We start from the raw sequence: 24,889 nt of genomic DNA, 5'->3' as shown, positions 1-24,889 counted from the left end.
AGAGCAAAATGTCAAATGAATATTTTATTATTTTTTCTTTTCTTTTCTTTTTAATTAAAAAAAATCAACACTAAAATGTAATAAAATAATAATTTAATTTAACATATGGGGTGGGGTGTAAAGCTATATAAGATGTCAAATTGCCACATCAGTCATCAAATTCAAATTTGATATCTCCCTTAGGTAAATCTCAAAATCAATTGACAATTGATAGACAGAGTAACCCAACTTGTTATAACCCCCCTCACATTCCAATGCAAGAGATTTTTATTTATTTTTAAATACAAATAATAGTTTAAATTATATATAATCCCAAAAAGATGGGAGTTTCGCACATACACACTACTAAGGTGTTATGATAGTTTGAATCTGAGACCACGGTCTACAAGTCGATGACATTTTCCAGTATACTCCATTAACCAATGTGAGACAATTATTCACATCCTCGCACAAACTAACATGATTTAGTTTGATTTCTCTCATGAAATTTAGCAAAAACAGAAACAAATCGCATTGCTCAACGGTTAGTTAGTTTGACTGCATTTTAAGAGTGAAATTAATCCAAATCCATCACAATTATCACTTCTGTTACCAACAAATGGTAAAGTCCACACTTTTTTTTTTTCCTTTTTTTTTTATAGCATTTTGATCTTATTTTTCTCAATATCTAAACAACGGCAAACGATGCAGAAAATCCAAACACAAAGCCACAGAAAATGAAACAACTGGAACCTACCCCACTATAAAAAGCTATGCTCTGCCCGTGGCAATTATTGGTTTAGAATAAGCATCCCCTTTTGTTAAGCCCTGGCTTAGGTAACAACTAGGTGGATGCAGCATATATTTAAGAACAAATGCTCCACTAGGTTTTAATAATTATAAATAAACTTAGGATTTGCCCCCCCTTAATTGTTTGTTTTAATTTTCCATCACCAGTAGTTTCAAGTTCCTTGATCAAATCATGTTAGTGTATCATGCAATCGTTAATTTGTCTTTTCTTTTTGGTGTGTTTGAAAAGGCATGTTGAATTTCAATAATTTCCTTTCCATGGTCTCCAAGTGGGGGCTATGAATACAAAATATATGCTCAATTGAAAGCTACTTTTTATGCTGACCTTATTTCATCAAAACCATATATTCAGACAAAAGTTCGTTTGATATGGTTTATATTTACAATCTAATAATATAACATATCAAACAGTGAATACGACCTTGTTTTGTTTTCCCCAGAATTTTTACCTCGATTATCAACTTGTTTAGATGAAATTGAGATTTCCTATGAATTTCCTTAGATACGTACCTTTTCGATGCTTTACCGGCAATAAAATCTTGCATCGACTTGTTATTGTTCATAGGCTAGGAGGAATTCTTTAGTGACCATTTTGGAGAAGGTGAAAACTTGCACATGTAATCTTTATTAACAGTAATGAAAACTGCGACTGGCCTTTACAACACCACTGAAATGACAGAAAAAGAAAAATGAAGCTACACATCATAATAGAATTGCCTTCCTCTAGTCCTTAGCAATGGAGAAAAGGAGCTAGGTTGAGAATTCAAGAAACTTATGAGTCTCAAAGTACAACCGGACGACAGAGCTGCGTGCACAGGGCAGGAATGTCGCAATTGGGCAATGATAGATTTCCGGCACTTGAAATTTCAACAGAATTGAAAGTGTCGTCTTGTGCCAGCTTAGTAAGGAATAGGCGCTCGGACAGTAGGAGGGCCAGATTTCATGTCCTCGATAATAAGATTCAATAGAATCTGAGTCAAGGAGCCTTCTTTGCCTATAATAAAGAAGCAAATGTTTTTGTAAATCAAATCCAGAGGTTTCACAAGCAAAATTTGAACAGGCAATATCATTTGAAACTAGTAGTTCAAGAAACATTTCAAAATAAATCTAAGGGGCAATCTGAACAGGCACAGCAACATGATTCTAGAAAATATATGCAAATATTTGGTGCCAAAGCGTGTATGGATTTAGAACGTTGTTCAAGTACTTGTATGCGTGCATGTTGTATGTCTTTGTGCCTGCTAAACATTCTACAAGTGCACAGCATAGTGCAGAGAAGTTCTTACCATCACCAATGACCTGCTCATCCCACTGCACTACAGGGCGAACGAGAATTCCACTGCCGATAAGCATCATCTCATCTGCCTTCTTCCCTTCCTCAACAGTCACATTTTCTATCCTTACTCCCCGAAGCTTACCCTCCCTCACCAGCCCTTCTGCAAGAACCAAAACTCTCCTAGCTGTGCATCCACTTAGGATTTTGTCAAACTGAGGCATCACAAGTTCCTTCTCTTTTGTAACAAAAGCCACATTGATGTTAGGCCCTTCAGCAATGAATCCATCACGGTCCAGCCAAATTGCTGCAAATGCACCTTTTTCTTCAGCCTCCATCTTCGAAAGCACATTTGGAAGATAATTCACACTCTTCATGGTTGCAAATTGGGGAGGTTTTATTGGGATCGATGAAGTAACTACTTTAACGCCCTTCGAATTGAAGGGTGATAGATCTTGGATTACAATAGCATAAAGAGCTGGCTGATGGCAGCCAGATGGAGATAACTGAAAATCACCAGGCCCTGTCGAGAGCCAGTACCTTAGTGATCCTGTTTTGCACTTGGAAGCACTCACAGTTTGTATTAGTATTCTCCTTATGCGTTCTCGATCAAATGGTACGTCAATTTTGGCCATGGATGCTGACCTTAAAATACGGTCAAGGTGCTGGTCCAACTCGTACAGATACCTAGGATGTGTAAAACATACAGAGAAACTTGAAATTAGTGAAATAAAACCTGTAAAAGGCCCATGTGTGTGTGTTAAGATCACACAAGCGTTCGAAATCCATATTTGGTGTTCAACAAAACTTATGCTGGCATCACGAGGCCAAAATCACTAACCCATCTTTTATAGCAGCAGTGTCAAAAACACCATGCCCTCTGTGGACCATGTGGTCATCAATGGGGATCACCATAGCAGCTGGATCAGTTGTTATTCCTCCAAAAATGCTGGAGTACATGGCGAGAAATTGCTGCTTACCGTGTTGGTTTTCCCGGTATGTTTTTAGCCTTTCAATTGCCTATTCTAGAAAGAAAAACAGGAGAAACAAAACTTCTTGGATATGAATATTATTTAGTACCAATCTCTAAACTAACCTGGTCGTGAATCAAACAAGTCTCAACCCAAGGCATCAATTACTCATCAATTTTTCACTGTATTTTTCTAACTTTCACTGCAAGCAAAGAACTTAAAATAAGAAGACATTTCAAAGATGAGAAAATGACCTCTGAGCAAGTCAGCAGTGGAACATCAGAGACTTGAATGCTATAATCTGGCAGAAAAATGTTATCTTTGTCAGTCTTAGCAGCTAAATTAAAAACAAAAAATTTACAAAACAGAAAAAAAATAAATTGTTTTCTTCCAAAAATTTAACTAGAAAGATGAACAGGGAGGCTAAGCTTACCAGGCATAGCTTCGGTTTGGTTCGAGCTTCTGATGACCCTCATCTCTCTGGCTCTGAACGACCCATGTTGAAAATTAAGCAACAAATGTCCCGTAAATAAATGATTTCGTGGAATTACGTTCAAGCTATGTGAATGGGCAGCTGGTTTTGTGGGAAAGTGTGGGTTTTGCGAGATGGGTTTTGGGAGAGATGGGAGGGAAGCCATGGAAGCGAAGCGATCAGAGAGAGAGCTCAGAAAAGCAGTGAGATCAAAGCTCAGAGCTTTAAGCGGTTGACCGGGCATATCATAGGGTGGGTCCCGCTTTTAACATTACTTTTTTATATCTCGTTCTTCAACAGCTTCGGTATAATATAATGGGATTGAAATGGATGCCACCACCACGGTTTCTGGTGGCGCGTGGACTCTACACTCGGGTACTTGGAGGATGAATTTTGAGTATGTTTAGAAATCATCTGTATGACTTGGAAACAGTTGATTTACCAGAAACAATTGGATTTCATAAGATTCAGATAGCAATGATTGTACATTATTGATCCCAAATGCCAACAATATTTAATGGGAACCAATGACTGAAATGTTTATTTTCCTTATACCTTATGAAAATAATTGTTTATAAAATAAGAATTGTGCATACGGACGAATTTGATTATGATAAAATTTATAAGTATGAAGCATTTTATTTTTTCACATTCATTCGATGTGGATCGGGAATTTGGGTACCACACAAAGTACCTACAATTTATTTTTATTGGAGGCCGGACATCTTTGTTAGTACACTTTCGATTGCTCTATTAACATTCGATCACAACCTACTATTCAACAAGATAATGTCTAATTTGACCCTAATTCACACATATTTGTTATTAAGCTTTCAAACTCAAAACTCGTATAGGTGGCATTAATTTATGTATACTTTTTTTTTTTTGCTAATGTTGATGCCAACTTTTGGTTGAACAAATTAATACTCAAACGTAACACATACAAAAGCATATATGATTCACCTAAATTCTTATCACACTAAATATGATCTCTCTTAATTAATAAGACAACAAAATAATGATGAGGTTCCTCTTTTGCGCGAAGTATACCTAATTGGAAAGTTTATTTTCTTTTATCAATTTGACATAAAAATTTAAGAGATTCATTATATAAGAGTGTGAAAAGTCTATTTCCTTACGGCGATTAAAGACAAACTCATTAAATTATATTTAATGTCAGAAGCAAAATACATAATTTTATTTTGTGATTCCAAGTCTTGTATCGACAATCAAGAAATGTCAATGAGGTTCTTGTTTCTTCTAATGGATTTATGCCATTTTAATTTTATTTTATGGATTTACGTTTCAGACGGGTGGTTAGTGGACTCACCATTCTCCAACAGAAAAAACAAAATCAGGCTAATTATTCCAACACAAAACAAAGGCCAACTATTATGATTTAACGGCGAGGAACTAATTTTCCAGCAAATCAAGTGGTTGGGAAGTGTACGCGCCACCACACACCAAAACCCGCCAAATCCCAAAACATGCGTAAAAAAGGGGAAAATGTTTGCTGCTGCTGATCATATCTGAAAGCAACAACACCCAACTTCCCATACATAATACTTCTTTAGAATTTTAGGGTTTACATTTTCCCTTTGAATTTCAACACTTCCAACTTTGGATCAAGAGCCCCAAATTTGGGGGAATTGAAGAAGCTAGGGTTTCCTCTGTCGGTCAATCAATCAATCCATCATCAGTGCAAGCAGTCAAGAGCCAGTTCATTTTGAATCTGATTGAGCTAGGGTTTCTTCAAACGAACACTGAACAAGCACAAACCTTGGTTCCAAAATGGCGATAATCGGCGACGCGCTTCGCCAGGCCTTCATGCCCAAGCACGAGTACATGAGCCTCCGGGAAGAAGACAGAGCTTGGGGCAAGATTCAGAGACCTCTGTTAATGGCGTCCATGGCTCTCGTCTGTTTCGTAGTTGTTGTGTGCACGGTTATCAGCTTGAACATTGTGTTTCCTGGCGACCCGGCGAAGCGGCCGTTCTGCGGCGACCGGAGGCTTAATTCTCTACCGATGAATGTGAGAGGGGGCGATTCTGATCCGTTTCCCGGAGCGTTTTATCTTACGGATCAAGAAATTGCGGATTACTATTGGATGGTTGTGTTCGTTCCCTCTATGATCATTTTCTTGGCTACCTTCGTGTATCTTGTTGCGGGTAAGAAGCTTTAGGCTCTACTTTGATTGTTTCCAATTTGAATATGTTATTTCGGCGCTAATAAATTTAAGAGAGAGGGAGTTAAGTTTTTCATTTTTGCGTTTTCTTTCATTTATTTGGGTTTTGGGAAAGTGGAAACTTCGTAAATTTCGCCAACGATCCAGTAAAGAATGCGTGAGATCAGTGATAACAAGGGGAAAGACTTGGGGAATCTTGGATACTTGTAATCTTGGTAAAATCACTAAAACTGCGGTAGTGATGGCATTTCTAACTGGGGATTTGCTAGTTCGGATAACTATGGTCTAAATATCTTTGAATTATAAATTAGAGTTTTGGCAAGGTGGAATAGATTCATGCTCATAATATTCAAGTTGATATCTCTGTAGAGAATGCAAGATGGTTGTGGTTCAAAGACGTAACTTGCTCTCACCAAGTGATAAGAAGGGTAGAAAGAATGCTTGTAGCTGGCGTATGAGTACTAGGTGACATGCATTGAATTAACCCATGCCGTACTTCGAGGAAAAAACTCAATGATCTTTTACAGAGGGCTACGTGTACCTGGAACTGACTTAGGTGGGTTGGAGAAGACACTAAAGGAACAATTAAATCTCTTTAATGGAAAAATAAGAATAACTCCATGATCTTGGGTCCTTGGGATGTTGTTGCCTAGAATCTAGAAACGGGGTAAATCTTCTCTTGGCAAATGTAAGTTTGAATTGCGATCTTAAAACATGAAAGCTTAATGCATAGGCTGTTTTGGATTAGAGACATGACTAGTAACTAGTAACACCAAGTCACACTTCACATGGTTATCATTTTCTCTGCCAAGTTTGTATATGAATTAGAAGATTCCTGCAAACTCTGTGTATAACTGAAAAAAATTTATAATAATTTTTTTTTCTTTGGTTCTCAGTATTCTGTAGCATGATTCACTCCTTGTGACCAGCTTCATGCCTAGGCATGGAGTTCTGCTTAGAAATTAGTATTATTTGGATATGCATGGCATATTATGTGGTTATTTGGATATGCATGGCATATTATGTGGTTAAAGGGACATTGTTCATTGGGATATTGTCACATGATTCTACATGGGTTGTATCTAACCATTAGCGGGGCAATAATTTGATTTGGATATGCTAAATGGTTTTCAAGTTCTCATAGCTTCAATCTGGTTGTAGGAATCGCTGTTGCTTATTCTGCTCCAACAAGACACGGATGCTTAAAGGTAGTTGAGAATAACTACTGTGCTTCAAAAAGAGGTATGCTCCCTCCTTCCCTCCTCCTCAAATGAACTACTGTATCCACTATACATCAGTCGCCATTTTCTATTGTTTTATCACGTATGACTGGACTTGTTACAAGTCATGTTTTCTCTGGAATCTTGCTTTTACTCCTAAATAATGAAGCTGTCTGTCTAAAGAATTTAGTGTGCTGCAGAAAATGTTCACTTTGTTTAGTTGCCAATAAGTCCAGGTAAATAAAATAAACTAGGATTCTTACAGCTATTTGGCAGGTTGGGCTGGGCTCTCTTTTGCCGATTAGAGAGAGCTCTAAATGATTGCTTGCATTCCCTCTTTAGAGTTCTCACACTCCTTATGGATTCCTTGCTAGAATGAGCATACAGATGTTCATCTGTTCTGTTGCTGTTTTTCTTGTGGTACAGATTGTTCATCGTTTTTATCATATCATTTTTCTTTTAATATTACAAAATTCAGCATGCCTTTTTGTCCGTTAACTTTTTACTAGTGTTGCTCTATAACTAAATTGCCTAACCTCAGATCACACTAACGTGTCCTAAACTAATTTTAGTTTGAATAGTTTGAAGTTTTATTTCCATATTGGAATTATCCCTCTATCCTGTATGGTTCTTCACAAGTGCATTTTGCAATACAATTTCAACTATTACTGTTCTGTTTTCAATGGATTATTTTCCAGCATCTAAAAATGAAATTATGTCTGCCATTTGTTTATATGATGTAATATTTGGCCAAAAAGACTAGGTTGCATGAGAACCTAAGTGATGTCTGAACTCTGATATTGTAATATGCAGGTGGGGTTCGATGCCTATCTATTCTGAATGCTGTCTTTGCTGTCATTTTTGGTCTTCTTGCATTGTTTCTTGGTTCAAGCCTCCTCACACAAGGAAGCTCCTGCTCTATGCCCCTGTTCTGGTGCTATGAGGGTGGGTGTTGGGGGATGGTTCTTCTATACGGAGGAACTGCCTTTTTTCTGAGACGGAGAGCAGCTGCAATCCTTGATGAGGGAGAATTTGGTGGTCGAAACCTAGGGCTTGAAATGTTGGAGAATCCCTTGGAAGTGACACCAGAGGTGGAAAGGAGGGTTAATGAAGGGTTTAAGACATGGATGGGGTCGTCGCTCCTATCGTCCGATGAAGAAGATGAACCAAACAGTTATTAGGAACCTTCTCATGTAATTCCAATTCTAACAGGCGAATGGTTTGGCGTTTAAGTGAAGCCTTTCAGAACTACACAGCTTCCGGCAGATTTTTGACAACTTCAGGAGAGCATAGAGTAGTATAAATTCAAATTTTGGCTTATCAAAGGTGCCAGCTTTAAAATCGTTGTAGTGATCATGACGTAACACAAAGTGAAATGCTAACTTCGGGACTTAGGTTCATGTCGATTTTGTACCATGTCTGTTGCACACGCCCACTCTGGTAATCTTGGTTGCCTGTGAATATCTAACCGGTGTCTCTTTCTCTCAATTTCCGTGTGTGAAAATGAAAATCGAGCATTTGTTGCAACTTGCAAGTCTCTTGCGGAGCTATCTGTTCCAGACTCAATTGCCCTAATTTAAGCTCGTTGTCATCTAACCCTTCTGTAGTTGAACAGCTACGGCTGTCGACCAAATCTACTAATTAGATGTGCTGTCATAGTCAAAGATTTTTATCATTGCTACACTACTCAACATTTTTACCAAATTATCTTCTCAATCCATACGACAGGCTTACTTGTGATGATGCAATGTCATTTTTTCTTCAACGCAATAACGTGGTGGTGAGCCATATCATGTACCATGTGGTGAGCCATATCATGTAACAGAAGAAAAAGGCCGTTTAGGACAGGCCCCAATAAAAGGCCCAATCCAACTTATGCGCCCAAACCAAACCAAATCCAAATCCTACGACATCTGTTGGTCAGTTTTGTGTTCCAGTAGAAAGTGTAAAACCCTAACTCATCTCTCTCCTTCTCAAATCGTCTCTGCATAGTGTCTGTGGCTGAGCGGCACATCCCCCACATTCAATTTCTTAAGCCACAACCAACAATGGCCGCGTACGACTACGAAGATGCACCAGGGACCTACGACGAAACGTCAGCGACACAGCGCCAGGCGTCGTCCGGAGCCCCTCCATCTCAAGACCTAGGGTACGACCCGAACTTCGTCCCGGACTCCGTCAAATCTTTCGTCGTCCACCTCTACCGCCACATCCGCGAGAAGAATGTGTACGAGATCCACCAGATGTACGAGACGTCGTTTCAGACGCTTTCCGATCGGCTCTTCAAGGACACGCCATGGCCCTCCGTCGACGCAGTCGCCCACTACGTCGACAATGACCACGTCTTCTGCCTCCTCTACCGCGAGATGTGGTTCCGCCACCTGTACGCTAGGCTGTCGCCGACGCTGAAGCAGAGAATCGACTCTTGGGACAATTACTGTAGCCTCTTCCAGGTCGTCCTCCACGGCGTCGTTAATATGCAGCTGCCCAACCAGTGGCTCTGGGACATGGTCGACGAGTTCGTGTACCAGTTCCAGAGCTTTTGCCAGTACAGAGCTAAGATGAAGAACAAGACTGAGCAGGAGATTGCCCTTCTCAGACAGTTTGATCAAGTAAGAATCGTCACATTCATTTCTAATTTGGGGAACATTGATATCTAAGATGACCCTGAATTGTGTTCATTGTTTTTGTTGCAGGCCTGGAATGTGTATGGTGTGCTTAACTTTTTGCAAGCTCTGGTGGAGAAGTCCATGATCATTCAGATTCTCGAGCACGAGAAGGAAGGGCTTGAGCAGTTTACTGCTACAGATGGGTATGATTATAATGGTGGGAGTAATGTTTTGAAGGTGTTGGGGTATTTCAGCATGGTGGGATTGCTTCGGGTACATTGTCTCTTGGGTGATTATCATACTGGCCTGAAATGCTTGCAGCCTATTGACATTACCCAGCAAGGTGTTTACACAACTGTTATTGGAAGCCACATTACCACCATTTATCATTATGGTTTTGCTAATCTTATGTTGCGTAGGTATGATTGCTCTTTTCGTATTTAAGAACATTTTAATTCACTTTTCTGATGCGTGTTTGTGTGTTGTGTGTGAAAACTTGTTTTGGAGCCTTACAAATATTATTAGTTTCTTTGCAGGTACGTGGAGGCAATTCGTGAATTTAATAAGATTCTGTTGTACATCTATAAAACCAAGCAGTACCATCAGAAGTCTCCACAGTATGAGCAGATACTAAAGAAGAATGAGCAGATGTATGCCCTGTTGGCAATTTCCCTTTCACTGTGTCCACAGGTGAAGCTTGTTGAGGAAACTGTGAACTCTCAGTTGCGTGAGAAGTATGGTGAAAAGATGATCAGGATGCAAAGATACGATGATGAAGCATTTGCTATTTATGATGAACTCTTCTCGTATGCATGCCCTAAGTTCATTACCCCATCCCCTCCAAGTTTTGAGGAGCCTCTTGTTAATTACAACCAGGTATGTAGGGCCAACAAGGCAAACGGAAATACCCAGTGCCTGAAATATTTCCAATTCAGAAAACAACAAGTATATGAAATTGTGTAGTGGAAGTCAGCTTCCAGGGCAGTATAATGTGATGCTCAAATGATTATTACTAAATTAGTGCCTTGTGTATATGTTATGAGGAGAATAATGCATGTAATTTAATTATCAGTTCTTGATTGTATCATGCATTTTAATACATATGCATGGTATCAGTTCACGAGCTGTCTGAAACATACACTTACTGAAAATGCCATAGATGGTGGAGTTTCTCGGGAGTTTATAATTTTAATAATCTGTTCTGGATTGTATCATGCATTTGACATGAGATGACGATAGACGTGATACATGCATATTATCAGTTCCTGAGCTGTTTGAAACATGCACTTACTGAAAATGCCAAAAGCAATACCCAAAATGCCATCAACCGTGGAGTTTCTTTGTAGATCATACCAGACAGCAAATTAAACCTTGTCTTTAGTTGGGCTGTGGGGTTTAAGGTTGGACAACAGTTATGCAAGGGAAAAAATGGAAGTCTTACTTTTAGAGGCTATATGTTGCTGCATTAGATTCTCTCTTTTGGGCGTTATATTTCTCTCTCTCTCTCTCTCTCTCTCTCTCTGAATGAGTGTGTGGACATGCACACATAATTAATTAAATGCCATTTTACTTCTTGCAGGATGCTTATAGACTTCAATTGAAGCTGTTCCTTTATGAAGTGAAGCAGCAACAGTTATTATCAGGCATTCGGACCTTTTTAAAAGTATATTCATCCATCTCTCTTGCGAAGCTAGCAAGCTACATGGAAGTGGATGAATCCAAGTTGAGGTACTTGCTGAGGATATTCTTTAAGTTATGTTTATATAATTCTTCTTTTGATTTTATAATAATGTTATTTTTTCATTCTGCCTTATAGGACTATCTTGTTGACATACAAGCACAAGACACATGCTGTTGATACTGACGGAAAAATCATTTCCAATGCTGATGTGGATTTCTATATTGATGATGTATGTTTTCTTCTATTATCTTCTACCTTGTTGACGGAAAACTTATGTAAGGTCACAAAGTTCCAAGGGCGTATTTGTAGGAAATCCTCTAAATTTGACCTGATGTCAGAAACTAGAACTCCTTGGGCACTTGTTTCATTTGATTTTTCTCGAGGAATCATCAATTTCAGCCCCATAAAATCTAGAAAAAGTGTTAGCTTAAGTCATCAGCTAATCTTGTACAGCAGTTACCTAGCCCAGATTTTGGATTTCAATGTGATTTACATGAGATTACTAATTATATGTTTTACAAATTGAGCAAACCCATGTTTTCTATCTCTAGTTTGACCTGCACGAGGTATTTCAATGCCCTAAAGAAGAAAGAAAGTGATGTGAGTGCTTGTGAAGGGAAATGGGTTAAGTAGTTCTGACAATTCCCTTCTCTTACACTTGGAGGATCTACCTATGTTCTCATCACATCAGTCTGTATGAAAATTATTGGACAATCGTCTCCCTTTCCAAAAAATAAAAACTTAAATATGCAAGAACTTTGAAGTTATATGTGATTAATTCACTGTATTGGAACGTGGTAAGTGAAGACATTTACATGTTGCTGGATATAATATTTTCATTCTGCTGCAGGACTTGATTTATGTTGTCGAATCAAAACCAGCAAAACGATATGGGGATTACTTCTTGCGGCAAATTGTGAAGGTATGCACAATTCCTTGTTATCCATCTTTTCCATCGGATTTAGCAACATTAAGAAAATGTTTAATTAATCCTTCTTTTCCTTTTTTCATGGCAGCTTGAAGGGGTTATCAATGATATGGACAGGGTAAAGCTGGATTGAGTCATCCATCCCTTTTTAGACTAGCTCTCTGCTGCAATTTTTGCCCATTTAGATTCATATAATGATGTTTGGAGATTCTTTTTCTTTCTAATTACTCTGCTTCATGTACCGCCCTTTGAATTGGTGAATGTGGTTAGCTCTTAAAATCACAATGTAATTTTCACCTGTTGTGGCTTTTTTCAACGCAAAGTTGCTAGCATGGAAATATGCAAGTGTTTTTCTTGAAGATGTGCTCTTTAATTCCATACAAAATTAAGAGTGCCGATCCGAATCCGAACTATAATTTGGTGTGGGGTGTTTCCCCAAAAGTAGGGAAAGTATATCCATTTAAATTGCAGTTTGTGTGATTTTCTCTGCTCTATTCTCGCTGGAGCTTTGAAGCTTTTTGTTTTTGTGCCTTTAATTGGTACAATGATCTTTTATCTGATTGATTGAGAATGCATTATGAGGGTGGCTGTAAATTGGTAGGGTTGGTTTCGATTATGGGATGGTCCAGAGTTGGCTTTGAGTGCCATTGACAAGTCCAACATCTTAGGATTTTTAAACTCTATTTGTGATCTCTTTCAACATTGAGAAAATACGAATTTAATCAAGGGAGTTTCACTAAAACACGTTGAAATTATAAAAAAACTCAAGATATTTAAACATATAAACACACCTAAAACTCATCATTACACACTCAAAACTCATTTATAAACACACCCAAAAAGTTGACTTTGGGGTTGAATATTTAAATAATGTCGGTGTTTATTTATAAATTTGTATTTAATCTACTCCGTTATTCGATCTGTTTAACGGTGTAATCGGTTGGGTTGTGATCGGATTGAGAGTGGGAGGAAACACTTATCTGCTTATCTGTTTAAGATAAAGGCCAACGTTATCGATTAAGTTTTTGTTTCATCTGATTTTCTTGTGGAAAACTGAGTTTTGGCACGCAATAATTGAGTAATTGACCATAGCAAAAAGGAAAGCAAGTGCTCTATTTGTTGGAAATCAATATCATTGACGACACTAATTACGTATTAAATACGCACTTGGGTGTCTCCTTACAATTGTTTGAAGCCTTTGATGTTATGTTATTTTCTTTCATTGTTGGACGTAAACGGCTTTTTAATCTTAAACAAACAATTTGGTAGAAATATTCTGTATGCATATAATAAGTCATGTGATAACGATGCAAAATTGCACATCTTTGGTTTTTTTTTTTTTTTGGGGTATAGAGAGAAAAACAATTACAACTGGAAACCACAAGGGCACGCAGGCCCAAACAAATTAAAAACAATTATAATTTCTACTAAGAATGTCTGGATGTTCTATGATTATAGTACTAAGAACGTAAAGAATTTTCTATCTTTCTATTTAGATAAATAGTCAAATAGGTTGACTTTGAAAATTTTATTGTCATCAGGATACAATCTTAGTCACACTTTGAACCGTCTAAAATGGATCAATATTGAATGTTTTTCCCAATGAAGTATCCGACAAGCCAAATGAAAAGAATTAAGCCATCCAAGATTTGGTCCAATATCAAATGTGTAATTCTGTTCTTAAACAAATAAATTGGGACATATTTGGTTGACATAGATGAATACAAAGCCTTTGTCTTACTCAAATGTTGGAGTTTGAATGTTAGGTGTATGCGCGCACACACACACAATGCTTCTCTATCTAACATTCAAATTGATCCCTCATCTCTTCTATATGCACATACAGCACCGACATACAAATAGCACAAAATCATGGACCAAGTAAATGTGTTAAATTTTTTTTTTATTTCCAGAAATTGGACATGACTATCACTATCTGAATTGGGTATGTATCTTCCCCCTCTAACTTTCTCTGAGCCTCCAACTTTATATGGTCACTCTGGATTACTCTCCCACACGCACAACCTCCAGCCAAGTTCAACAACCCCAACTTTCTTCTTAACCCAGCAGAGTTTACAAACCACATGGTTTTAACTTGAAGGGAGAGCAAGAGATTTTGGATATTGATATAGTGGCTTTACTTATCTAGCTAGCAATAAATTATGGAGGCCAAGTTAGCATATAATACTGCTCACTGATAGAGAAATGGTAGGCTGCACTAGGTGTTGCGTGCACACTTCAATGAGAGCAGTGAACTTATTTGTCAATCTTTGTGGCGTCGGAGTGATTATCTACTCTCTTTGGCTCCTCAAGAAATGGCAAGTTGGAGTTTCTGAGCTGCCTTCTGTTTCATATATACCTAAGCCATGGTACATAAAACTTCATTTTCCCTTTGCAGTAATTTCTTTTTTATTCAATATTGTGCTTGTTTTCGTGTTAGCGCACCCAAAGATAGAAACTTTTTTTTTTATTATTCTTTTCAAAGTTCTGAGCAGAATTCTTGGCTGTTTTTCTTTGATCTTGTTCATATTGAAATCATTAACTGCTTCTGTTTGACAGGTTTATATATACATGTTTAGGTGTGGGAATGGCTGTCTGCTTAAGCACACTTTGCGGTCATATCGTTGCTCACCGTAGCAGCAGTTCTATTCTCTTCATAGTATCCTTTCTGATGAGCTTGGATGAACAGCTTTCATACCACTAACTAAGCTTTGTTTCAATGTTTGGGAAAAAGTTTTCATCTGTTTTTAATTTCTTACCACTTTTCAGCAATAACCCATAAATTTGTTTTTTGAGGAGCCTATGCTCTTTGCCATTTCAATCTATTTTGGTAAAATCTTTACATAAATTCATCAATCTGGTTTATCCTTAATCAGTTCTAGTACATTATCTCCATCTTCTCCCTTCTCTGCCTTGAAGTTTCCGTGATTGTCGCAATTTTCTATAAGACGAATTGGCAAATGGTATGCTTTCCTGGAATTGTAACTTGGTAACCATTAATTTTGAAGTCACTTTTTTTTTTCAAGAAGCTGCTTCTGTGTTTTCTTATATCGGATTTTTCTTTCCTGGATTGCCTTCTTGTGACAGCAACTTGCAAAGTTCATTGATAAGAACCACATCAAGTTCAAGGAATTCTTGATATTTCATGTCAACTTGTGCCGCCTGATTGTAATTCTCATTTTGGTGCCACAGGTACTAATTCTATCTTTCTGTTTTGAAGTTGGGTATTTCATTACACTGATGCATGTAGTGGCCATTTCTGCAGATCAAAGTTATTGTTCTAGCAGCTATTCTCTGGGTTATTGGGGCTGAGCCAAGAGCACACTGCAACGATTCCGAAATACCCAACTTAAGATATTCTTTTCTGGCAGCACCTACCCAATCTATACTTGATGTATCAAGACACGGTTTCAGAAATTATGAAGCTTCCCCAAGAGAGAGCTTTTCGTCATATGTTAACAGATTTTTCAGAATGCAATTTCATAGAAGAGTCAGTCTTAGTTAGAAGTCAGAACATGTGTACAGAATTTTGGGTTGGGTTCCCCTGCCTTTCTGTATTGAGTTGAATGGGGAAATTTGTGAGGCTGAAAGAAAGCAACTTGCAAGCGGTACCAAAGAGAGAAAAAATGGTGTCGGGTTACCACAGTGGTTGTGGCCCTCCCCGTTCCCCTGCTTGGCACCCAGGATCGAAACCGCAGGGTTTCTTTCCTCCTAATGTAACCACACACAAAAAATGAGAGAAAAAATTACCAATATTTGTAATTGTAAAAATACTAATTCTCCCCTATATTTACTTCAAAAGCATATGTAAATGACCTTATATGCCCATAGCTGATTCTCCTACGATGTGAAAGTCTTGGGTTCAACTCCCATCATCCACTTCACCGATATGAGCTGCCACCCACCATTAGTTATCCTAAACAATTCTTAGCCGTTAATGCATACCGAGTTAAATTCATCAATGATTAGGACAGACGACAAATTACATCAATGACTAGGACGGACAACAAATTACATCAATGATTTGGTTGGACAATTGATGGTAGCAAAATTCCTTCCCCAAAAATAAAGTTGGCAACAAAAAGTTGGGACCGCTTTAAGCAAAATTCCTTCATTATTGTAAGCCTTTGTAGGAAGGACATTATCTGATATAGCACATTATCGTTTTCTCTAAACTTGGCAGTGGTGTTTACCGCGAAGGTGTTCTTGAGGGGAAATCATTTCCCACATTTGATAATGCGAAAGTAACCGGGAAACATCACTTTATTTTCTTTCTTATGTTTGTTTTGAGTAAGAATGGAAAACAAAGTTTGTATAAATTTTCAATTATACCAATATTAAATCAAATAAAAAAAGAATGCATTTAATAATATATTGTAATTCTAAATTGTTAATGGGACAAAATGGTCATAAAAATATTTATTTAATATTGGTTAATTTTCCTAAACTTTCTTATGAGGAGGGAAAACAAAACCCAAGTTAGGAGGATGACTTCACTTTCCCTCTTACTTTTCCATAAGCGACAACGATTTCACATGCCTGAACTTACCAAACATCATAAAGCAGTTAATTATCCATCCTTATATCTCATTTCCCATCAACCAAAGGGGCTTCTGAGAAGACGACACCGTCCCTTGTGTCGGTCAACTACTAAAACTTTCATCGTTGGAAAAACCAACGAAAGCTTGTCCAAACGAACGTCAAAGCCTTCGAGCTTCACCTCCTCCACCACCTCACTGATCGTACGGACACTCTCAACTGAGTCCATGGAGATGGAGTCCCGAGATGGTGGTTCTGTATTTGCCCACATTCCTAAGGTTCCTGAAGTACCACTTTATGCGGTAAAGAAATGCATTTCCCACATTTTTCTTAAACTTTGATTTCTTTGTGTTTGGTTATAACTTGTAAGAATGATTGTTTTTGGTTTGAAACAAGCAGTTGCAGGTTGCTTATGGCAAAGACCCGAGTCCCCTGAAGCTGAATTTGGGCTTTGGTGTTTATAGAACAGATGTGGGTTTTCATCTTTTCACTTCAACACATGCATTGTAGAAAATATATTTACTGTTTTGAAAAGATGGGTTTGGATCGGATTGCATGTCCTTAGCAGTTAACACCAAAACAAATTCTTATTCTTGTTCAAATTCTTATGTAAGAGCAGGATGGGAAGCCTTTTATTTTGAATGTAGTTAGAAGAGTGGAGCGCTTACTAGTTAATGACATGTAAGGTGTTTCATTATTGTTCTTGCATTTGTAACTTTGCTTCAAGTTGTGGTTATGCTCCACTTTGGATGATTTTCCAGGTCCAATTTTAAGGAGTATCTTCCCATTACCGGAATCGCAGAATTCAACAGATGGAGTGCTAGACTCATTTTGGGTGCTGACAGGTATTTGAGCCTAAGCATAATCCTTATGATAGTACGCTAATTAATATTGCAAAACATGGAGCCCTCTATATGATGCATAATCTGGCTGACATTACCGTGTGGAGACTGGGTAATTGCCTTTTCATCCTTGAAACAGTGTTGTATTGTAAAGATCCGGGTTGTCATTGGAGTTTATCTTTCTTTATGAACAATTTGGGTTTCTTTTGCTGATTGCATGTTTCATTTTTCTTGGAATAGCCCTGCTATTAAGGAGAATAGAGTCACCACTGTCCAATGCTTGTCTGGTACTGGCTCATTGAGGATCGGAGCTGAGTTTTTAGCGAAACATTACCCCCAAGTAAAGCCCTTGTCCTTTACATTTTGCATTTGTATGTGCTCGTAACTGACTGTCACTTGGCCTTATTGTGTCCCTTGCTCAGCACCATACAGTGTACATGTCCCAGCCAACATATGGAAACCACCCAAATTTGTTCTCTGTGGCAGGGCTAGCAATAAAAACTTATCGTTACTATGACCCAGGAACATGTGGACTGGACTTTCAAGGTTTTTCACTTTTCTGTTTGGAAATGCTACTTCTTGTCTTATCATGTTTTGGTTTTCCATTACCTTTTATTCCTCCCTTTTATGGTACACTGTATTTATTTTTTGTCAGATATTAATAAGATTATACAAATTATGATTGCGAATATATTTGATTAAAATTCGACAATTCTTCTGCTTCTAATGGTCTACCTACCCCTTTCCACTTGTGAGTTGTGTGACATTAACCGGTGTTCTTTTAATCACATATTGTGATTCATTTTTGGTGAATGCCAGGCATGTTGGAAGATCTCCAATCAGCCCCATCCGGAGCTATCGTGCTTCTCCAAGCATGTGCTCATAACCCTACTGGTGTTGATCCAACTATTCCACAGTGGGAGCAGATAAGACAATTGATGAGATCAAAAGGGTTGTTACCTTTCTTTGATTCTGCTTATCAGGTAAGGCACTGTTTCCTTAAAGCTCAGAACAGCTTCAACTTTGCAGTTTTCTAGGATCCCCCTAGTGTTAAGCCTGTGGGAGGTCGTACCTGAGAACTTGGTGCAAGTGTCCTGATCTTGATACCTTCATCTCCTGAGCTCTATCTAGGGTTTTGTCAGTGGAAATCTGGATGACGATGCCCAATCTATTCGTCTGTTTGTTGCTGATGGCAGCGAATGCCTTATAGCCCAATCATATTCGAAGATTATGGGGCTTTATGGTGAACGTGTTGGTGCACTCAGCATTGTAAGACATCAATTTTTCCTAGCAGTTAAATGCCTGAAAAACAAAAACATAACCAAAAAACCCACTGCTGCTTACTTTTAGACCTTGTTTTTTCAGTACCAGTGCATGTATCTATGCTCATTGTTTCTTCAATTTTCTGCACATATATACATCAATGGATTTCTAGCAATTAAAATTTATATAGCTTTTTGTTGAATAGGTTTGCAAGACAGCAGAAGTGGCTAGCCATGTTGAAAGCCAGCTGAAACTTGTGATCAGGCCCATGTATTCTAACCCACCCATTCATGGGGCAGCCATCACGGCTGCCATCCTAAAGGACAGGTATTGGATTATACAAACTGATTCTGGTGTCTGCCCTTATGCAGTTTAACTGAGAACATCAGAATCAGGAAACTATGGCTTATCTTTATAAGTTCAATAAGTTCTTTTCACATTTGGCTACTCGTTTCGACTATTGTCCCTTTTTCCTATGCGATTAAGCTTTTGAGATTACTGGTAACTTGATGGTAGAACAAACTTCTTTCTTAAATGTCTTTCAAGATTGTGGATGCTTTGTTTGCAGGGATTTGTACAACGAATGGAGTATAGAAGTGAAGGCAATGAATGACCGCCTTATTAGCATGCGCCAACGCCTATTCGATGCACTGTGTGATAAAGGCAAGCATGATTAGTCACCTAAAAATAGCCTTTTGTTTCCATTGTTTCCAGTCATTTTTGACAACTTCTCTTTTATTATTTGGCAGGTACTCCTGGTGACTGGAGTCACATAACCAAACATGTGGGGATGTTTACTTTCTCTGGATTGAACCCTGAACAAGTTGCATTCATGACAAAAAAGTACCATATCTACATGCCATCTGATGGGTAAAAAATCATAACACTTATCTTAAGCTCTTTTCTCCAATGCGTGTGTATTTGCACATATGTACGTATTAGGGTCCTTGGCTTGATACTGTTGGTCCACGTAGAATCCTTCACGGAAATTATCCTAGACAACACAAAAGACTTTGGATTGTAGCCCTTTCCACTGCTACTCACTCCTTCTAAACTCCATTACCAATTTACCAAACATCATGATTTTTTGATGACTTTGTTCATCGCGATGAAAAATCACGTAGAAAACTTACAAGATTATTATGTAAAATCATGTAAAAAGGAGATTTTAGACTTTAGATTCTCCAAATTTCTATGTTCTGTTCATTTTGATGATTTTTCATCATAATCTCATGAGTAAATGTGTCTTCTTTCTTTCTTTATTTATTCAAAATATGGGCTTTCTGTGCAGGAGGATTAACATGGCGGGTCTTGGTCCTAAGACAGTTCCTCATCTTGTAGATGCAATACATGCAGCTGTTACCACCCTTTGTCTAAATTAGTTGCACACCATTCTTGCTTCCGTGTACACCTCAATCTAATCTCATGATGTACACATTTGACCTTGTAAATTTTAATAATCCAATGGCTTAGATTACTTATTATTTGTAACCGTTGATGATATGTAAACTTCGCATGCATCAGTGGTAAAGAACAAGCTTACAACTCATCGACGGTGAAAGGTGATCCGATTTCTGACCATTAATATATCTCATCAGGGTGAGAGAGATGTATCCATATCGATACGTTAACGGTCAGAAATCGCCAACCGCAACCCTTACATAGATATCTTGGGTTGGGCCTCGACAATCGCGAAATATGATCGGACTGAGACGCAGCCCACACCTCTCAACCTCGAAGCACGTGCCAACCATAACATCCAGTGGGCTATGTCCACGTATCTTGTTTTGGACAGCTATCTCCAAAACGGTTTTCCACGTCGCTCGACTAACAGCTTCAATCCAACGGCAAGAAGCAATGCCCCGGATGAAATCAACGATGACCCGTGGGTTTCTTTTGTCTTTGAAAAAATAATAAAATGGAGCAAATAATAGAAAATAGGGGAAAGTAGGGTGGGGCCCACTTAATTGGACGTGTCACGACAGAGACGGTAGGCCTTCATGACTTGCCACGTAAGCACCCACGTAAGTCATTTTTTCGATTTATAAAAGGAAATGCCCCACCAGTCAGAAATTGTTGCTTTTCCTCACTGATACACCAAACCCCGAACACGAAAAAGGCGTATTTTAAGCTTGGAACGAATAAAACTGCCTAACATGCGCCCACAGTTCACATCACCTGACGCCCATAGTTCTTCTCCTGCCTTTTCTTCTTCTTCTTCTTCAAGCAGCAGTGATCGGAGGATCAACGCTCTCGTGCGTCACCTTGATTCGTCTGCCATGGATCCTAACAACAACAGCTCAATCTCTGCTTCGCCAACTTCGGCACATGCCAATTCTGTCTTCGCTCACGTCGTTCGCGCCCCTGAGGATCCAATCCTCGGGGTACTCTCTCTTTCTTCATCTCTGCTTGATATTTGTGTCAATGTTTGTATGATATTTCAGATGTTCATTTGTTTTGTATTAATTTTGGTTTTGATTAAACTGAACAGTTTTGGTGATTGATTTATTTGAATGTTAACAATATTTTGATTGTTCGTCCCTAAATCCTTAGAAATCTTCGATTTCGATCGTTTTTGATTGTTTTAATCTTCGCTTGATGTTGATCAAGATTCATGTGTCATGCATGCAACTGATCCTCTGATTTAGTTGATCATGCTTGGTTTTGTTTACCTGATTTTTTAACCATTTTTTAAACATGTTTATTTGGTTTTCTTTGTCAAACAAACAGGTGACTGTTGCATACAACAAAGATCCGAGCCCGGCTAAGTTGAATTTGGGTGTTGGTGCTTATCGAACTGAGGTGAGTCTGTTATGGACTGAATTTAATTATTGTTTTGTAATATTTTGTGTATCATCAGACAAATGTCTTTTCTAATGTATCGATTGAGCGTGCCTGCTCACATGGTAGTAGGAGATGCTGATGTTTGTCTCATTGTAAAAATCGTGGTTGTCTAGTAATTTTTTATTTTAAATAATAACAATTTTAAAAAAAATTTATTTTGAAGACACTGTCGTTGATGGTAATAGTTTTGATAGTGGTTTTTGAATGTGTAAAATTTCTTAACTGCCTTTCTTCATGGCATGACAGGAAGGAAAACCACTTGTTCTGAATGTAGTGAGGAAAGCAGAACAGCTGCTTGTTAATGACAGGTGGGTTATACCATTTGATTTGCACTGTTAACTAAGAAGCCAACGTTATTGACATTAAACTGATTTCTACTATTAGTTGACGACTTACGTTTCAAATCTGCATTATATTCCAGGTCTCGCGTTAAGGAATATCTGCCTATTGTTGGACTGGCAGATTTCAATAAACTGAGTGCTAAGCTGATTCTTGGTGCTGACAGGTACAAAAGACTGTTTATTAACGTTCAGATCCCTTGTTGTTCTATTAAGTTTTTCCTTTTTTGAGTTGTTCACTTGTTTACCTGGTTTCATGCATGATTTACTTGCTTGATACAGTCCTCCTATTCAAGAGAACCGGATTACTACTGTCCAATGTCTGTCAGGAACTGGCTCATTGAGAGTTGGAGGTGAATTTTTGGCAAAGCATTATCATGAAGTAAGTGCTTACTTGTTGCATCACCTCATGCTTCTACCATTTTCTGGATTTTTGTTCCGAGAACTTGACCTTGTCTATTTTTCTGCAGCGCACAATATACATACCCCAGCCAACATGGGGAAACCACACAAAAGTTTTCACTCTGGCAGGGTTGTCTGTGAAAAGTTACCGATATTATGATCCAGCAACGCGTGGCCTCAACTTCCAAGGTTTAAAATTAGACTAGTTAATAGTTACTTATTGTTTCTGTCGCAGTTGAATGTTTCCCCTCCAACTGTTTCATCTTCTTTCAGTTGTATTTTAATTGGCACTGTAGTTATAATATCACTAAACTGCTTATGGTTCTTCCCATTGTCAACAGGCCTCTTAGAAGACCTTCGTTCTGCCCCAGCTGGAGCAATTGTACTTCTCCATGCATGTGCTCATAACCCCACTGGTGTTGATCCAACCCTTGATCAGTGGGAGCAGATCAGACAGCTTGTGAGATCAAGAGGATTATTACCATTCTTTGACAGTGCTTATCAGGTAGGTCGTGTATGAAGTTCAGAATCTTCTGCACACTAATTTGTTCTTTTTCTATTTTATTTTATTTTATTGTGCTATTTCTACTTTTAATGCCTGATGTTTTCTTGTATTTGTAGGGTTTTGCTAGTGGAAGTTTGGATGCAGATGCAGCGTCTGTTCGTAGGTTTGCTGCTGATGGTGGAGAGTGCCTCATAGCTCAAAGTTACGCGAAAAACATGGGGCTCTATGGAGAACGTGTTGGTGCCCTAAGCATTGTAAGACTTGTTCAATAACTTCCAGTTTGGGATTGCATTATTTTGATAGATCCAACAAAAAATTCAGAAGAAAAAAACTGCCCATTTGACTTTTTAAAAAAAAAAATCTAGAATGTTTTTCAGACCTATACTTTTGGCATACATCTTAAGTTATCTCTTGATTGTGTTGTCTGTTGCAAATTCTACTCTAACGTAGGTCTGCAAGACTGCTGATGTTGCAAGTAAGGTTGAGAGCCAACTGAAGCTTGTGATCAGGCCCATGTATTCAAACCCACCCATTCACGGTGCATCTATTGTAGCCACCATTCTCAAGGATAGGTACTCTTCAAACTTTGTCCAGGTGCCTGTGAAATGACAATAATTGTATTGATGCGTCTTCACCTAATTATTGAATTCCACTAGATTTTTTTTTTGTCTCGCTTTGACTTATAGTTACCTTATCGCTTTTTTCTTCTGCGCTCAGGGACTTGTTCAACGAATGGACAATTGAGTTGAAGGCAATGGCTGACCGTATCATCAGCATGCGACATCAACTGTTTGAATCCTTGCGTGCCAAGGGTGAGTACTTCCATATATGACAGTCTTGGTCATGTAGATCATTAGCTAAAGTAACAATGTAATTACTCATTTGATCGACATAGGATATAGAATTACTTCCATATATGACAGTCTTGAGTAGATCATTAACTAAAGTAACAATGTAATTACTCATTTGACCGACATAGGATATAGAAAAATCGTTAATCAACATGGGAATGAGTCGAATGACAAAGGAATAGTTAATTAACATGAATGAGTCGAATGACAAAGGAATAGCGTAAAGAAATCCAAACTCTTTGCCGTTTTGCATAGTTGTTTTACCTTGCTGACTTTTATATTCTGCAGGCACACCTGGTGACTGGAGCCACATCATCAAGCAGATTGGAATGTTTACCTTCACAGGATTGAACTCCGAGCAGGTTGCTTTCATGACTAAAGAGTACCATATCTACATGACATCTGATGGGTAATCAACCAGCTTTATTTCTGAATATAATTTTAAGGTTCTGCTGTTGTGTCTGTGTTCGTCTTCCTGTTGCCTATGTTTTTATTGTTATCCTTAGTTAGCACTAGGATAAAATGAAAATTTGGTAGCAATAGACTAATCCAAACATTGATATCCAAACTCGTCTTGATACGAACCGAGTGAGGGTTTGGCATAATGAGGTGAATGAGCATATGGCTTAAGTTCTCTTTCATTTTTGGCAGGAGGATTAGCATGGCTGGTCTGAGTTCGAGGACCGTCCCCCATCTTACAGAGGCAATACATGCAGCTGTTACTCGCGTTGCCTAAAATCATGTTTCCAGGGCAACATTTTTCGTTTTTTGTGAGCCAAATCCATATCGAACTCTACCCTTTCCAGATTTTTTGTTGTAATAATTGTTTACCTCATTAAATGAGGTTAAAGATTTGGCGAGTACGAAGTGAGCGATCTAGAGATGCGCTGTACCCTACCCAGGGTCTTTTTCACAGGGTTTGTGAGTTTTTGTTTCAACCTGCTACCTTACAATATACATATGCATCTTCTTTATACCCCATGGTGCTGGTCATGCTATTCAAATGAATGGCATTGTTTCCAACTTCTAACTTTCCTTTCATATTTTTTAGCATATAAGGAATCGAAAATTACGCCGGTTTCACGTTAAAATCAGGAATTTGTCAGGAATTTGATTAATGAGCAGTTGATTTCATACTTTTTCATTTGCACTCTTAATCCAACTTTCCTATTCACAAC

At 38.2% G+C, this 24,889-nt stretch overlaps 6 protein-coding genes across 8 annotated transcripts; 5 read left to right on the top strand and 1 right to left on the bottom strand.

Annotated features, from left to right (window-relative positions):
* Nucleotides 1-1,379: 1,379 nt before the first annotated feature.
* On the bottom strand, nucleotides 1,380-3,766 carry ADCL (D-aminoacid aminotransferase-like PLP-dependent enzymes superfamily protein). Its single transcript, XM_008221826.3, has 5 exons — nucleotides 3,467-3,766; nucleotides 3,288-3,334; nucleotides 2,904-3,082; nucleotides 2,076-2,749; nucleotides 1,380-1,783 (listed from the first exon to the last, which is right to left on the bottom strand). Exons 1-5 carry the CDS (start codon nucleotides 3,747-3,749, stop codon nucleotides 1,689-1,691), a joined length of 1,278 nt encoding a protein of 425 aa, XP_008220048.2. The 5' UTR covers nucleotides 3,750-3,766; the 3' UTR covers nucleotides 1,380-1,688.
* A 1,156-nt stretch (nucleotides 3,767-4,922) lies between these two features.
* Nucleotides 4,923-8,397, top strand: LOC103320188 (uncharacterized). The gene is made up of 3 exons (XM_008221825.2): nucleotides 4,923-5,672; nucleotides 6,851-6,931; nucleotides 7,723-8,397. The coding sequence occupies exons 1-3, from the start codon at nucleotides 5,297-5,299 to the stop codon at nucleotides 8,088-8,090; spliced, it is 825 nt and encodes a 274-aa protein (XP_008220047.1). The 5' UTR covers nucleotides 4,923-5,296; the 3' UTR covers nucleotides 8,091-8,397.
* A 432-nt stretch (nucleotides 8,398-8,829) lies between these two features.
* LOC103320187 (RNA polymerase I-associated factor PAF67) lies at nucleotides 8,830-12,486 on the top strand. The gene is made up of 7 exons (XM_008221824.2): nucleotides 8,830-9,521; nucleotides 9,606-9,937; nucleotides 10,055-10,394; nucleotides 11,098-11,246; nucleotides 11,335-11,428; nucleotides 12,050-12,121; nucleotides 12,216-12,486. The coding sequence occupies exons 1-7, from the start codon at nucleotides 8,958-8,960 to the stop codon at nucleotides 12,258-12,260; spliced, it is 1,596 nt and encodes a 531-aa protein (XP_008220046.2). The 5' UTR covers nucleotides 8,830-8,957; the 3' UTR covers nucleotides 12,261-12,486.
* Nucleotides 12,487-14,145: 1,659 nt separating this feature from the next.
* LOC103320185 (tetraspanin-19-like) lies at nucleotides 14,146-15,928 on the top strand. 2 transcript variants are annotated; one of them, XM_008221822.3, is made up of 5 exons: nucleotides 14,146-14,496; nucleotides 14,687-14,786; nucleotides 15,010-15,090; nucleotides 15,215-15,319; nucleotides 15,393-15,928. In XM_008221822.3, the coding sequence occupies exons 1-5, from the start codon at nucleotides 14,333-14,335 to the stop codon at nucleotides 15,630-15,632; spliced, it is 690 nt and encodes a 229-aa protein (XP_008220044.2). In that variant the 5' UTR covers nucleotides 14,146-14,332; the 3' UTR covers nucleotides 15,633-15,928. The 2 variants fall into 2 exon arrangements, with proteins under 2 accessions (XP_008220044.2, XP_008220043.2); XM_008221821.3 differs by having other exon boundaries at nucleotides 14,191-14,496; nucleotides 15,378-15,928.
* A 674-nt stretch (nucleotides 15,929-16,602) lies between these two features.
* Nucleotides 16,603-20,262, top strand: LOC103320186 (aspartate aminotransferase, cytoplasmic-like). 2 transcript variants are annotated; one of them, XM_008221823.2, is made up of 12 exons: nucleotides 16,619-16,968; nucleotides 17,066-17,137; nucleotides 17,286-17,347; nucleotides 17,428-17,511; nucleotides 17,749-17,848; nucleotides 17,931-18,054; nucleotides 18,328-18,491; nucleotides 18,640-18,777; nucleotides 18,977-19,098; nucleotides 19,340-19,434; nucleotides 19,521-19,641; nucleotides 20,063-20,262. In XM_008221823.2, exons 1-12 carry the CDS (start codon nucleotides 16,663-16,665, stop codon nucleotides 20,151-20,153), a joined length of 1,479 nt encoding a protein of 492 aa, XP_008220045.2. In that variant the 5' UTR covers nucleotides 16,619-16,662; the 3' UTR covers nucleotides 20,154-20,262. The 2 variants fall into 2 exon arrangements, with proteins under 2 accessions (XP_088901304.1, XP_008220045.2); XM_089045178.1 differs by lacking the exon at nucleotides 18,640-18,777 and having other exon boundaries at nucleotides 16,603-16,968.
* A 585-nt stretch (nucleotides 20,263-20,847) lies between these two features.
* On the top strand, nucleotides 20,848-24,685 carry ASP3 (aspartate aminotransferase 3). The gene is made up of 12 exons (XM_008221820.3): nucleotides 20,848-21,155; nucleotides 21,502-21,573; nucleotides 21,862-21,923; nucleotides 22,037-22,120; nucleotides 22,236-22,335; nucleotides 22,424-22,544; nucleotides 22,697-22,860; nucleotides 22,977-23,114; nucleotides 23,311-23,432; nucleotides 23,578-23,672; nucleotides 24,000-24,120; nucleotides 24,363-24,685. Exons 1-12 carry the CDS (start codon nucleotides 20,928-20,930, stop codon nucleotides 24,445-24,447), a joined length of 1,392 nt encoding a protein of 463 aa, XP_008220042.1. The 5' UTR covers nucleotides 20,848-20,927; the 3' UTR covers nucleotides 24,448-24,685.
* The last annotated feature ends 204 nt before the right edge of the window (nucleotides 24,686-24,889 follow it).

This window comes from Prunus mume, linkage group LG2 (genome assembly GCF_029339155.1).
Source record: "Prunus mume cultivar Tortuosa linkage group LG2, ASM2933915v1, whole genome shotgun sequence".
Taxonomy (NCBI): Eukaryota; Viridiplantae; Streptophyta; class Magnoliopsida; order Rosales; family Rosaceae; genus Prunus; species Prunus mume.
Note: the sequence above shows the minus strand (reverse complement) of the source record. Positions and strands in the feature narration are given on the sequence as shown.

What these genes read in the sequence shown, in the direction of transcription:
- LOC103320187 (XM_008221824.2), top strand. Translation starts at nt 8,958, where the DNA reads ATGGCCGCGTACGACTACGAAGATGCACCAGGGACCTACGACGAAACG. An exon ending in CTCTTGTTAATTACAACCAG is followed by an intron (nt 10,395 to 11,097) that starts GTATGTAGGGCC and finishes TACTTCTTGCAG; the next exon opens with GATGCTTATAGACTTCAATT. An exon ending in GTGGATGAATCCAAGTTGAG is followed by an intron (nt 11,247 to 11,334) that starts GTACTTGCTGAG and finishes TCTGCCTTATAG; the next exon opens with GACTATCTTGTTGACATACA.
- ADCL (XM_008221826.3), bottom strand. Translation starts at nt 3,749, where the DNA reads ATGCCCGGTCAACCGCTTAAAGCTCTGAGCTTTGATCTCACTGCTTTT. An exon ending in CCAAACCGAAGCTATGCCTG is followed by an intron (nt 3,335 to 3,466) that starts GTAAGCTTAGCC and finishes TTTTTCTGCCAG; the next exon opens with ATTATAGCATTCAAGTCTCT. An exon ending in TGAGCAGGTCATTGGTGATG is followed by an intron (nt 1,784 to 2,075) that starts GTAAGAACTTCT and finishes TCTTTATTATAG; the next exon opens with GCAAAGAAGGCTCCTTGACT.
- ASP3 (XM_008221820.3), top strand. Translation starts at nt 20,928, where the DNA reads ATGCGCCCACAGTTCACATCACCTGACGCCCATAGTTCTTCTCCTGCC. An exon ending in CAGCTGCTTGTTAATGACAG is followed by an intron (nt 21,924 to 22,036) that starts GTGGGTTATACC and finishes ATTATATTCCAG; the next exon opens with GTCTCGCGTTAAGGAATATC. An exon ending in TGGCAAAGCATTATCATGAA is followed by an intron (nt 22,336 to 22,423) that starts GTAAGTGCTTAC and finishes ATTTTTCTGCAG; the next exon opens with CGCACAATATACATACCCCA.
- LOC103320188 (XM_008221825.2), top strand. Translation starts at nt 5,297, where the DNA reads ATGGCGATAATCGGCGACGCGCTTCGCCAGGCCTTCATGCCCAAGCAC. An exon ending in CTTCGTGTATCTTGTTGCGG is followed by an intron (nt 5,673 to 6,850) that starts GTAAGAAGCTTT and finishes ATCTGGTTGTAG; the next exon opens with GAATCGCTGTTGCTTATTCT. An exon ending in CTACTGTGCTTCAAAAAGAG is followed by an intron (nt 6,932 to 7,722) that starts GTATGCTCCCTC and finishes TGTAATATGCAG; the next exon opens with GTGGGGTTCGATGCCTATCT.
- LOC103320186 (XM_008221823.2), top strand. Translation starts at nt 16,663, where the DNA reads ATGCCTGAACTTACCAAACATCATAAAGCAGTTAATTATCCATCCTTA. An exon ending in CGCTTACTAGTTAATGACAT is followed by an intron (nt 17,348 to 17,427) that starts GTAAGGTGTTTC and finishes ATGATTTTCCAG; the next exon opens with GTCCAATTTTAAGGAGTATC. An exon ending in ATCTACATGCCATCTGATGG is followed by an intron (nt 19,642 to 20,062) that starts GTAAAAAATCAT and finishes CTTTCTGTGCAG; the next exon opens with GAGGATTAACATGGCGGGTC.
- LOC103320185 (XM_008221821.3), top strand. Translation starts at nt 14,333, where the DNA reads ATGGTAGGCTGCACTAGGTGTTGCGTGCACACTTCAATGAGAGCAGTG. An exon ending in GCAGTTCTATTCTCTTCATA is followed by an intron (nt 14,787 to 15,009) that starts GTATCCTTTCTG and finishes AATCAGTTCTAG; the next exon opens with TACATTATCTCCATCTTCTC. An exon ending in TTCTCATTTTGGTGCCACAG is followed by an intron (nt 15,320 to 15,377) that starts GTACTAATTCTA and finishes TGATGCATGTAG; the next exon opens with TGGCCATTTCTGCAGATCAA.